The following is a 13,042-nucleotide window of genomic DNA, read 5'->3' on the forward strand; positions in this document are numbered from 1 at the left end:
CAGAGCTCCTACAGAGGGGCCTGGGGCTTGAAATCAACTTAGACCGAAACCATCACAGAAACTACTGATTGATAGAAGCTTCCTAGCCTTCCTTATCTCAGCTTGGAAAGTAGAGAGAAACAAATAGGGGATATGAGAGCGCCATGTTTTACATAAGGCTGTATGCACCATCCAACACTACCACCAGCTGTGGGCCCTGGGCACTGAAGAAAAGAACGTTAATCCTTAGAGCAATGCCCACAGTGGCCATCAACCCAGCATCTACCTGATCAGGGATTCAGCCTCACACTGTCCTTTCCATGGTAACAGCCTCCTCTCCCACACATCAAAGGAAACCATCCTGAAATATTGAGTAGCATAGGCAGAATCCACCTCCATCCGTCTGAACACCGAACTGCCTCAGGTACACACACCCAGAATCCTTTTGTAGCTATAATTTATAATAATCCAAGGTCAACCCTAGCATTTCTTTTTAAACTGTAGTGTACTGAGATTTCCCCCACCCCATAGAAGCTTTAACCTTGTGAGGAAGAGAACCCCTCAGGAAAACAGTGGCGAGGAAGACCACAGTCTCCTCCCAGGAGCTAGTGTTCATTTACCTTTCAGGTCTTAAGCACCACTAAGGTAAACAACCCCATTTAGATAAGCTTCCTCCTCAATGCAGTACAGGCTGGCACTAAATCATCCCCTTATCCTAGGTGGCCTCTTATGCCATTAGAAGACACTCCGTGGCCAATGGCATACACTTCGCCTTTTGTTATATTTCTAGGACAAAAACAAACAAAAACCTTTGTCACTCTCCAATTTTATCACTAGGAACTGATCCTTCCAGTCTGTCTCCAACCCCACCACAGCTGGGGATGTGTTCCTTGGCCTTTCTAGGCCTCAGTTCTCTCATATGTAAAGCCACAGAACTCTGAGTTCCTGCAGTTAGTGCTTCTGTGGTCCCGCCCCGTAGTATGGCTGTGAAGCAGTGTTACTCTATATTGAATGCAGGTCAGATGCCAGGTGTCACCTGCTTCCTCCAAGATCTTGGTGGGTCTAAAAGTTATGTCTATAATACTGAATATTCAGCACTAAGGTGGTTTCTTTTGCCTCACTCCAAATATCTGGATCTCTCCACAAACTCACTTAATTAGAACATCCATTCCCAGAAAAAAACCATCAAGGTAGATAAATTGTACTTGACCAATTCAGGTAAATTTTACCATGTACAGAGAGACAGAGACAATGATAAATATCAGAACACAGAAGAAACAAGTATTTTGTCCTTTTCATTTTGACAACATGGAGCATTCCAAGAAATTTCCTAAAATTGTTCCTAACCCTGAATTAGGTCTACCCACAACCCTCTCTGGAGGTGTAGAAAATGTGCTGTTCGGTCCTGTGGAAGTGTGTGTCTAATTAAAGTGCAAGGATTCTCAGGCCTCCCGATGAGGGTTGTTGCTCATAAATAATGCCATGGTGTTCTAAACTGGAGTGGAGGATTGATCAGGGAAGTATGCATCCAACCTCGGGGTGCCAAGAGCTGGTTCATCCTTAAAAGGAGGTTTTCAAAACAGATTTGTTTCTTATTACTCAACAGCAATTACTGCCACTCTGAAGAAAGCTTAAGATGCCACCTTTTGTTATAAATTATACACCAGTTGGACATAATTGTGACTTCAGCTGCTTGTTTGATTATTTGAAAAAAATAGCCTACTTTCTCATGCACTTCCTCGTCCCCTTTGAAAGTCCTACCAATAAGAGCAGATTATTTCACAGCTGGCTTAACACACACACACACACACACACACACACACACACACACACACACACACTGTGAGTATGTTCTCTACCTTCAGCCATAGGAAGACTCTTCTACTGGTCTTTCCCACGGCACGGCTCTTGGTAAAGTTCAACCAGGCAGGACCAGAGATGTGATGCATGCAATGACATAATGGCAATGTCTTAAGACACCCCTTGCCTTTTCTCCCATGATTGCCAGATAAAGGTAATGATCGTCCACACAAGCATTAGCTCGCTAGCCTGTGTTCAGGAAAACAAAACTAAAAACCTCATTCTTTGTCTTGACAAGAGAACATTTACAGCCAAGGAGCTATTGAGATTAAGAGTTGTGCTTGAATGAGAAGGTGAGGAGGTAGGATACGCTTTCTTCCTGTATCCCACAGTATAACACCGGATACACACTGACTGTACTTATGTTCAATGTGAGCTAAGCATGCTTTGGCTAAATGAGGAAGTGATAATAGTGTTTACAATCTTGCCATAATATACTTCGAACTTGTCCAGAGGAGCATGACCAGAAAGAAAATCCATATGTTAAAACGTGGTTACAGATATCTTCTTAGCTCAGAAACAGAAAGGTCTAAGGAGGATTGACGACTGGTGTCCAGTGCTTGCAGGACAAGTCATCTGTCCAGTTTGGCCCTAAATAGTACCTGGTGTGTGGAACCCCGAAAGGAGCATATCCAAGCCATACAATCAATATCTCCAAACACAAGGTGCTGGATGGAGATCTATCCTCCAGGGGACGTCATGGGAAACGCGGTGGTTCCTCCGCAGCTGTTTCTAAGTGGCCTAAGTACCTTGTAGACAACTGACCAAACAATCCCCATGGGAGAGGCATGAGGGAGGATCGCCTGTTAGTCTGACTGGAACTGGGTGGAAATGATCTTTTCTCTCCCCTCTAATTTGTTTGGAAAGGTCTCATAGCAAGGTAGGTTTGATTTTGTGTGGTTTGTTTTACTTCATTTTGCTTGGAAAAATGCAGGAAGGTCCCACCTGGTTGGGCATGAAAGATCTCAAATCAAAGACAAAGAATGAATAGTTGTTGAACCTCTCTCCTTGGGTAGAGGACAAGTTCGAGAGTAAGAAGAGTTAAGGAAAATGTGGCTTATTGATAGGCAATCAGTCGATCCACATTAAAGAGTAGAAAAAACATGTCTTATTGCCGCTATTGATCCCAGGACTAGCCATGGCTGCGCTCAGCACCCCAGCCTCAAAGCGGCACTGAGGATAAGAAGGGTGAGTGTCCTCACGATGGGTAGAGTACACATCTCTCCATGGGTGTTCAGATCACTGCTTGGAGATCCAATATGCTCCAAACATCATCTTACCTTAATTTTCAAAGCCAAAAGTATCTGCAGTATAATGGATTAATTGTCACATCTGTTGAAGAATACACTTTCAAGCAAACTCTTGTGAATTAAATGTATACTGTCACAAATACAGTGGCAAATGTCTTCTCCAACTAGAAAGAGCCCCTGTCTCCTAGCAGCTCTGTGTGGTCACATTTCCAATCTTTTCATGAAACTAAGCTGTTAGTTTCCCGTTAAGTTGATTGTGACATAAATAGGGTGGAGGCCAGGGAGAGAGCTCAGCAGCTATAGGCACCTGCTACCAACTCTGACAACCTGAGTTCAGTTCCCTAGGGACCCACAAGATAGAAGTAGACAACTAGCTCCTGCAGGTTGTGGTTCTTGGCACGAGCTCACACACACACACACACACACACACACACACACACACACACACACACACACACACACACACACGGAGCACACACACTTTTCTTGAACCTGCATGCGCAGTCTGGCATTTTGATCAGAAAAGGCTGTGTATAAAGACAACAATTCCAGTAACACCCACTGGGTCACCAAAATAAAATTCCCTTTTGAATGAGGCCCTGTTTCCTTGGGTGTGTGGACTCTGGGTGCCTGGCACGTCATCTGTACTGAGCGCACCAGGGCTCCAGCTGGTGCCCGAGACCTCCCTTTAGTACAATAATGGCCCTAGTGCCAGGCCTTTCTGAGAAGCAGCAGACCCTTCCCACCTGTGTATCTTACCCTGCCCACACTCTGCTCATTATCAGAAAACTCAGGAGAGTTCAGTGGGGTCCACAGAACAGGAGAGTAATTCAGAAACAAGAGAGGTCTCATTCCCCAGGTGCCTGGCCTGTCTTCCTATGGTAATCTGTATTGCTTCCTCCATTCAAAGATCAGCTCTTGTGTGCTCTCGGATTAAAAAAATTCTGGGAATTGGAGAAAAGCTTTAGTAAAGGAAAAATACTCCAGTTTCTAAAAGTTATCATCTCCTAATAGGAACTCTTTAAGAAACCATTGTTAAATGCATAGCAACTTGGGGAATAGCTGAAGCAAAAACAAAAGACCCCAAAAGGTGTTGATTTCCTCATCAATGGGTAAAAGGTTCCTGTAAGTCTCAATATTTTTCACTTAACAGGAAGGAAAACCCTCCTTCATGCTTTTCTATTGCTAAAAGTTAGAGGAATATATAATAGCTGGGGGGGGGGGCTGGAACCTGGCACAGAAGCCAGCAGATGTCTGATCTCCCTTGCATTGATCTTACATTTAGACACAGATTCAGAGGAGCAGACCCTCCCTTTTCCAGTGCCTTCGGAAAGATTGCCGCTCCGTAGAATGAGTCCTTTCTCCTCCACCCTTAATCTGCAACCCAGCTTCCCCGGGAGATCCTACTTTGATTTCCGTTCCTCACCCCACCAGCTGAGCTTGCATTCTTCTTTACAGTCTCTCAATGCACCGGGTGAGCCGAGCTCTCAGATCGTTCCCTTCATCTCTGTGTCTTGGAGGCATCTCTGAAACACTTTTGTTGTTCATGCCATCCGTGTGCGTGGTGAGGGGGGTTGACCTGCGTCTGTGTCTGTGGCTTCCAGTGTGGCTGAGGGAGCTTCCTGGCATTCTTGTTTGTATGGTGGAACCACCCACCCTAGAGCTGTGGTCCGTGTGTGATGGCACTGGAACGGGATGGGCAAAGCTGTTCTTTTTTGCACCGGCTGGTACCACCATGGAAAACCCGCTCTTCATCTCATGCAGCGCCACAGCACAGCACAGACACTGGCTGAGTAGAGGCCGTGGCGGTAGTGTGGAGGTTTGCAACCTTCTGTATCCAGGAAACCAGCTGTGTCTGGGAGACTGGATCAGCGCATCCAGCCTGGAGTGGTCTGATTAAACATAGACTCAAGAGATCTTTACTGACGGAAGGAAAACTAAAGCCCCCCCCCCAAAAATGCCAATAGCAGAACGCATCCTACAAAGCAGGAAAAGAAGCACAGGGCAGAAAATAAAAGCCTTTTCTGCAAAGGCCCGCAGTGCATGTACTAGTAGGGCTGCAGGCTCACAACAGATAACTTTCTCTAGCAAAGGGCGGGGACCACCGTTAGCTGAATTAGCAACCCTTCAGTCATGACACACAGGGCCAAAGGCCTTATGATCAAAATATGAGGCCTCAGGACGATGCTCACAGCCAAAACGTAACAGGGCTTATGGCTGGTTCCAGGGAGGCTCTGCTCGGGTTACTTTACAGTGAGCTCTGTCTAGCAAATAGAATCTTCAAATTCTTAAAACGCAGACCTATTTGATCTCTTCGGGACTATATTGTAATCACAGATACACATGGCGCACATCCCACGTTCCCAAGGGTTTCTTTTGGGTTTTAATTTCTTCCTTTGGCTCATCCCACATCCTGGAATGAAGAAGGCCACAGCATGACAGTGCAAAAAGGATGCGGGGACTTGGAGCTCCCTTGAAAAGTGACATTTTTCTTGTGTTTTTTACGTTTCTTCTTGTTTTTCTGTGCACTACCAGCTTTGCCACATGCTTTGTTATGGAGCCCGTTGCTTGTCTCTAATGTACCAAAATACTGTTACAGTCTCTGTAATGTATATCGTTTCGAGAATAAAATGAAATGGAATGTGGGGTGCGGATGCTTGTCAGGTGTATTTAATAGACTTGTTCTAGTTGTATCGTTGAATCATAAATGTATGATGTTGTCTTTGAATTAGTAGAAAAAGAGCTCAGAATATTTGTTTTTGGAAAGACTCCACAAGGCATGATTCATTTAAAAATTTTGAAAGCCCTATTTAGATTCCACTAATTTATTTCCAAACCTGGATATGAAATTCGGCTTTAAAGTTCTTTATATTCCATACCTAACTGTGCTCTGACTCAGTATGAGGAATCAGACAGTTGGCAAAAATTAAAAATAAAAAAATCAACTATGAGCTGGAACAAAATGAATGTATCCCAGAATAAAGTCAGCTAAGCAAGAGAAGGTAACAATATCTAAATTGTTAACTCGGTGCTCTTTTATAGTAAGTCACCTAATTAATTCTTGCAAAACTCTTTCAAGTCAGCACCTTATCCTTCCAATTGTTTTAGAAACCAGCTTACTAGGACAATGCTAAATTGGAAAAATTTGCATGGCTCTTTCCACCAAGACTCACATTTCCTAGACTAGTCCTCAACATCACTGGAAATTGTAGGTCACACATCTGTGGACATTTTAAGTCCGAATCACTTTCCTCCTCCTTGATATGGGTCTCATCAGCATGGCAACCAGACCTTAGGGAAGATGAGAGTAGAAGTCCCACGAGTGATTTCTATATAGATCTGAGCCCGTGTCCTGCCCTGCATCAGCCTTCCTCCTCTCTCTCAGGTGAGAGGAACTGCCGTGGCAAAGCAAGATAAGACGAAAATAAATAATCTTTGTACAACATCCAATTCCTGCCACTTTTAATTATAAGGAATTATCAGGTGCATTAAATTCCACCCTTCCTTATATGTGAACTGTTTGCTCATCACAGCAAACAAAGGCTTTCTGCCATAAACTAGTAGAGAGTCAGTAAACTATTGCCACAGAGCAGGCTTATCACTACCCAGTGATTTTTTTTCCACTTCTATTGGGCAAGTTTTTCTCATCTTTAAAACAGCCGACCTCCTCAGTTTGCAAATGTTAGTTTACAAAACTAAACTAGGAAGATAATGAAATTTTAAGCTGCAGCATTTACAATCAATTGGCAAAGCTTTTGCTGAGATGTAAAAAGATGAACTTTTTGTTTAGAAAGAACACAAAAGCAATTTATACCCAGAAAAGAAAAGAAACACAAAAAGGGCTTTGGTTTTTGGTTTTTGTCTTTTTTCATGAATCAGGCCTCTGGGGACTATAGTCAGTTGTGCTTTTCTAAATGAATGCAAATAGTTTTTATCAACCTGGTTGTCATTTCATAGCCTTGATGTGTAGTATCTTTTTATAGGATGCAATTTTGAGACACAATCTGCATCTTACTCTCAATTAGGCAAGTATACCTACTGTAATCGTTACCTTTGCCTGTGTGACTGCTATGCTCAATTCCTTTGCAAAATAAATGGTGGCAGCTTTGTCATGTCAATAAAATTTTCCAAATGTCATTTGAACTCCATTATAACAGTTTCTCAATTTCTTAGAAAAATGCCTGTCTTTTTTTTTTTTAACATTATGCCCTTCACCGCCCCCCCCCCCCCCTTCTGCATCAGTGCAAAATACTCTTCACGAGCACTAAATGTCAGTCAAGGCACCAGTCAGCCGGCTGTTGTGTATGTAATGTTCTCAGTGGAGCCCTTGTTGGTATTAGTCTATCAAAAGAAACATGCTTTCTTGTCAATGTCAATTTTGCTTCCTATTTCTCTCCCCCATGCCTTTCACTGGAATGACAACAGTTGACATAAAAAAGCTGTTGGCAGGTATGGAATGACATTATTCTTTTACAAATAGCAGAGACGGTGCATGTGAAGGGGCTACAGGCTCAGTACATCAGTACTCTCACCTCTGCTGACCACTCTTTGTAGGCAATATGCAGAGACTGGGGCACAACTGTGTATCCAAAAACCTCATTCTGGGCTGCAGAGATGGCTCAGAGGTTAAGAGCACTGGCTGCTCTTCCAGAGGTCCTGAGTTCAATTCCCAGCAACCACATGGTGGCTCACAACCATCTGTAATGAGGTCAGGTGCCCTCTTCTGGCATGCAGGCATACATGGAGGCAGAACACAGTGTATGAAATTTAAAAATTAATCAACTAATTAAAAAAACTCATCCTATCTCCACCTAATGTCCAAACTGCTTCTGCAATGTGTATTACATGCCAGCTTTAGAAGTGACATTTATCTACAAATTATAAAGGAAGCAATCCGTCCTACACACAAGTCACAGTTGTACATGAAAATGAGTTTATGTTGCTTTGCAGCTTCAGGGCTCGAGTGAGCAGGTATGAAAGAGCCTAGGAAGTTTTCCGACACTTCCGCCTACACGTACTTCCTGATTTCGCTCAGTGTGTCTTATCCTTCCTCCATCCAGGATTATAGACCTAGCCTCCCTGCCTCAGGCTTACACAGGCATTCTAACACACCCCTCACCCTTTATGTCTCTGGTGCACTATTCTGCCAGTCACCAGGTGAAGGGACTTGATGCCACTTCACTCCTGGATCAACTGGTTGGGAGTGCACTCTAAGCCAGGTAACCCCTGCTGAATGGGTCATGTGTCCTCTGTCCACTCCTGGTGCAGAGTGTCAACTCCCAGGATGTGCCCCGTCTGTTCACGTATGGTGACTTTGGCCCCAAACACCTCCTTCCTGCATGGCAGCATGAAAACGTGACACTTCGTGCCACACTGCCCAAAAGCCTGCTACAACCCCTGAGGCCATCCTAATAACTCACTTCCCTTCTGTTGTTTTCAGTGGCGTGGTTTGCTTTTGACCCTGGCTCGGCACACTCGGACATCATCTTCTCCAATGACAACCTGACGGTGACCTGCAGTAGCTACGATGACCGGGTGGTGCTGGGGAAAACTGGCTTCTCCAAGGGCGTCCACTACTGGGAGCTAACCATAGATCGCTACGACAACCACCCGGATCCAGCCTTTGGCGTGGCTCGCATCGACGTCATGAAGGACGTGATGTTAGGAAAGGACGACAAAGCTTGGGCAATGTATGTGGACAATAACCGGAGCTGGTTCATGCACAACAACTCGCACACCAACAGGTACCCTGCAGCCCCACACCAAGCCTTCTTCATGGTGGCTTGGGGTCAAGAGGGAGAGCCCTAGCTCGACAGCCTGTGACACAGACAGCCTTAGGAAGCAGGGCGTGCGGTCTTCACCTCTTAGCTTGGCCCACTCTGCTGCTTTCCACATTGCACAGAGGAAGAGTTGTGTGCCTTCTCCTTGGCCCTTTATAGTTAAATTCTACCCAGGGCTACAAAAGACAACCCCCAGGTGTATCCATTACAGACAAACAACCCAGGATCTAAAACCCAGACCTAGAACTTTCCAGGAAAGTGTTTCGGGCCAAGGTACTTCATTTTTTCCTGAATCCTGGTTTGTCAGTCCTCCAAATTCATATAATAATGTTTCCGTGCAGGAGTGGTCTGAAGAGCACATGAGATGAGATTTGCAGAAATGCCTTATGTTGGAAGTACCTGGGAATGGAAGCCATTGTTCTTTTGTCATTGTCACCAGTACTGTCTCTCAGAACAGAAGCCATTAACTAAACTTGGTGTTAGGGATGCCCGTGTGGACAGCTTTAAACTTGAACAACTCACTTGATACTGTATGAATCACCACACCCGGGTTGCTGAAGAAAGAGGATATAGTATCTCCTTGAGAGATGTCCTCCACCACCGAAGTATAGACAGTTTTAACTTATTACATCATTTCCTTTCCCATTTGTTTGTGTTCTCTTCAGAAGTATTTCTTCTCCTATTTTCTGGGCCAGGGGTGTCTTTTCATGGACACTGGTCTGTCTTATTCTCGGGCATTCCCCCAGGATACATTCTCTTTGGCATCTCTGAAAAAAATACCCATCGTGTTCAGTGAGATCATAGGAAAAGTAGACCCGGCAGGGGCAGAATAATAACTGTGCTATTTCGGCTTCTCCTGCAGTTTGCCACTGACCCTTTGACATCCAGTCGACTCCTAGAGCTTCCTGGCCCTCGGACACACTCTGTCCAGCTTCATTCATGTATATCTTTGCTAGTTACCCCTTGAAGTGAGCACGCAAAGAGTTTATATCTTGATATCAAATCTGACAGGGTACAGACAGCAGCTACCTTCAGTGATTCACATTTAGGGGAACTCTGTCACTAGATTCCTGATGCCATCACCCATGCACTTGTGTTTAGCCTCTTGATTTTGGAGTGACGGCCTAAATAAGAGCAGTACCATCACACGATGCAGAAAAGCACATTCCAGAAGCTGAACACATCTGCTTGCATGCAAGCTGCATGTCCCTTGTGCTGTCGCTGACGAATTTGTCAATGGCGAGATGTAGTCTGTTAGCCTGTCTGTGGCAGTGTCCAGTCTGTCTTCTGCATGCAGGAGAAATGAGTGAAGCTGACACATTTCTGTGCCCTGCTGAGATGAAGTGCAGTTTTGCTAGGTCTCCAACTCAGGAGGGAAGAGAGGTGTGACTAAGCCTATCTAAATGTCCTTCTGTGAAATCATCAGTGCAGCAGAAGGCATAGTTCTTTGTAAGATGCCAGTTGTAGTTGGGTCTCTGGAAATCATTGCATTCCCTGTAGTATAACTATGTCTCAGGGAAGCAGCTCCTTCAATGCTGTCATTTTTACTCTAATGCCTTCTTTCTCATTCAACATGCCAAAAGATCTGAGTCTTTCCAGAGCATGTTTCACCACCTAACGGGAAACAGAAGGCTCTGAGTCTGGTAGCCCATGCTTACGTTCCGGGTTCCAACTAAAGAAACGCTCCTTTATTTTGACTTTCAGATTATGTCATTCTGTACTGAATGCTGCTGCATTCACACTGTTTATGCAAAGTCTGCAATTCAGCTGAGGTGCCGGAGTAGCTGAAAGGCTACCTTGGCCCAGGCTTCTGTAGTCAGTTTTCTCCTGCTACAGCTCAGTAGTAGAGATTCCACGTGGACCAGTTCACTCTCAGCAAGGCACAGTAAACAAGGGACTGTGAGGGGTGGCTGTCTCCACAGGGAAGTGGGAATTTGGGGGGGGGCGCAAAAAAATCTAAATCATATTTTCATATGTAAAGCAAGGATACACCAAATATAAATAGTATATAGTGTATCTAAGGCTTTAAAGTTTTATGTTCAAAGGATTTCTTAGAGCAAAAAAAGAAAGAAAATGGGCAAAAAAGCTGAGCTGGGGGCAAAATGTAAACAGGTTACAAAATTCTGGTTTGGCTAGGCCTGGTGGGACTATAGTCCCCTCTGCCTGGGAAGTTGCAACAGGAGGATTTCAAGTTTCAGGCTTGCCTGGGCTGTGGTGGAAGTTCAAGGCCAGCCTGGACAATTTGATAAGACCCTGTCTCAAAATAAAAAGGTAAAAGAGAACTGGGGATAAACTGGCAGACCCCTAGGGTCGAACCCCAGTACCAAATATCAAAAGCAAAAGTAAAGAATGGTTAGAACCAAAAGGGGGAGATTTAATAACGGCAACAAGCTGGTGAGACTCCATTTTTCTTCCTTTTCCCACAGAACCGAAGGGGGGATCACAAAGGGGGCCACCATCGGAGTCCTCCTCGACTTAAACAGGAAAACGTTAACGTTTTTCATCAACAATGAGCAGCAAGGTCCCATCGCATTTGAGAACGTGGAGGGCCTGTTCTTTCCTGCAGTCAGCCTGAACAGAAATGTGCAGGTGAGTGCCAGGGCCCCGGGACTAAGGGAGCTTCCTCAGGTCGCTGCTTCAAAGTGTGCCCGGGGCAGTAAAATCCTCACAACCCCCAGAGGGAAGCTGAGCCAAGACGCAGACTGCACACCAGCAGACCCTTGTCAAGGCCTTGTCATGCCCTGGTCACCACCCACAGGAAACACAGGCCTTCTCTACCCTGCTCTACATGATCTGCTCTAGTTTCATCTCTAAATAGAGGTGAATGTCTTTGACAGACTGGCACAAAAGCCAGTGAGATGACTCCTAGGGAGCACCAGGAATGGCCAAGAAAAGCAAACATTCGACCCTTATCAGAAGGCGGGAGAGGGTTGAGTTCCCTTCACTCTGCCTTGCACTGTTGGCTGGGAAGCATAGTTACTTTCAGTTTCCTATAGATACAGAACAACAGGTTCTTCTCACTCCTTTACACAACAGATATCTACAGGGCCCCTTTGACATGCCGGCTCTGTTGTAAATATTTGATAGCCACCAGTGGAAGAGAAAATAAACAGATACAAATCTTACCCTCCCTAAGCTTTTATTCCAGTTACCTCTATTAAGCAAGGTGGCCAGTGGGCTGGCCTTATTGCGGTCGCTGCTGATCCTGAATCCTGAAGGAGGAAGGTAGTAGGCTGGGTAGTTTCCCAGAGAGAAGGATAGCCCAAACTTATAAGTTTCTAAGGCACGAGGGGCTTTGATTGGGCAGAGAACAGCAAAGGGGCTGGTGGGCTGGGGCGGGGAACAGTAGAGGGGTTGCAGAGCTTGCAAGGAGTGTGGGTGGTGCCTTCCAACCACTGCCAGAATCCAGGGCGTTACAGCCCCCCTGAGTTGGTCCTTGCATTACCCGACATACCCCCCACTAGCCTTAAAATAGGACTTGAAAATCAAAATCCTGCAGGTGATCCATGCCCCCATTACAGCCACAGCCTTGAAACCCTTTTATATCAATTACAGTCTATGAGCACGTGAGGTAAAACTGCTTACAACCCAGCAACCCCTGCTTCCTGCTTTCTGCAAGTAGGTGAGACTGTCTGAGGGGCTGGAATCTAACTCTTCAGAGGCCAGCCTGACTTCAGAAGACAGAAAGTATAAACTGCTGTAGAAGTGAATCTAAGAGAAAACTCATTTGAAATATTGTACTTTTCCAGCCATTTCCCTTCCAAAGACTACCACACTAGTCATGCTTCAGGCTTTCAAGGATGTTAGAGCATCTTTAGACAAAGACTCTTGACAGGGATGGTATAGACAAGAAGGGAAAAGTGGCCATTTTTATGAAATACTTCTAGTCTTTTCCCATACTAGTCTTTTCCCATAGTTATTCACCATAATTTGAGGTTGCCTAGAATTGGCACAACATAAGTGCCGGTGTTTCTTCCTACGAAAGATTCAACCCCAGAAAGATTTGTCCATAGCTGGAACTCATGAACAAGCTAATATGTTCTTTGTCCATAGACTTGGGCAGTGGTCACTTCGTGTAGACCAAAGGTTTCACTACCCGCAGACAAGTGCCTTGTCTTCAGCCCAAAGAAATGCAGTCTCCCAGAGTGCTTTAAAAGAAGTAGGTATTGTGTC

The 13,042-nt window shown here is 45.0% G+C and overlaps 1 protein-coding gene and 1 long non-coding RNA gene across 15 annotated transcripts in view; one reads left to right on the forward strand and one right to left on the reverse strand.

The window, feature by feature from the left end:
- Nucleotides 1-13,042, forward strand: part of Trim9 (tripartite motif containing 9) — a 104,194-nt gene that overhangs the window by 89,038 nt on the left and 2,114 nt on the right. For 4 of the 10 annotated variants that reach the window (XM_021228812.2, XM_013115384.2, XM_021228813.2 and 1 more), the window contains 5 exons: nt 4,375-4,563; nt 7,073-7,114; nt 7,515-7,538; nt 8,530-8,833; nt 11,296-11,458. In XM_021228812.2, coding sequence (XP_021084471.1) covers nt 4,375-4,563; nt 7,073-7,114; nt 7,515-7,538; nt 8,530-8,833; nt 11,296-11,458 — 722 coding nt within the window. The remainder of the gene's footprint in view (nt 1-4,374; nt 4,564-7,072; nt 7,115-7,514; nt 7,539-8,529; nt 8,834-11,295; nt 11,459-13,042) is intronic. The other 6 variants (XM_021228814.2, XM_005072786.3, XM_040742986.1 and 3 more) reach the window with 3 other exon arrangements.
- LOC106021370 overlaps nt 1-13,042 on the reverse strand; it is a 45,501-nt gene that overhangs the window by 14,181 nt on the left and 18,278 nt on the right. The window lies entirely within an intron of this gene.

The sequence above is a fragment of the Mesocricetus auratus genome, unplaced genomic scaffold (assembly GCF_017639785.1).
Source record: "Mesocricetus auratus isolate SY011 unplaced genomic scaffold, BCM_Maur_2.0 Super-Scaffold_15014, whole genome shotgun sequence".
NCBI classification, from domain to species: domain Eukaryota; kingdom Metazoa; phylum Chordata; class Mammalia; order Rodentia; family Cricetidae; genus Mesocricetus; species Mesocricetus auratus.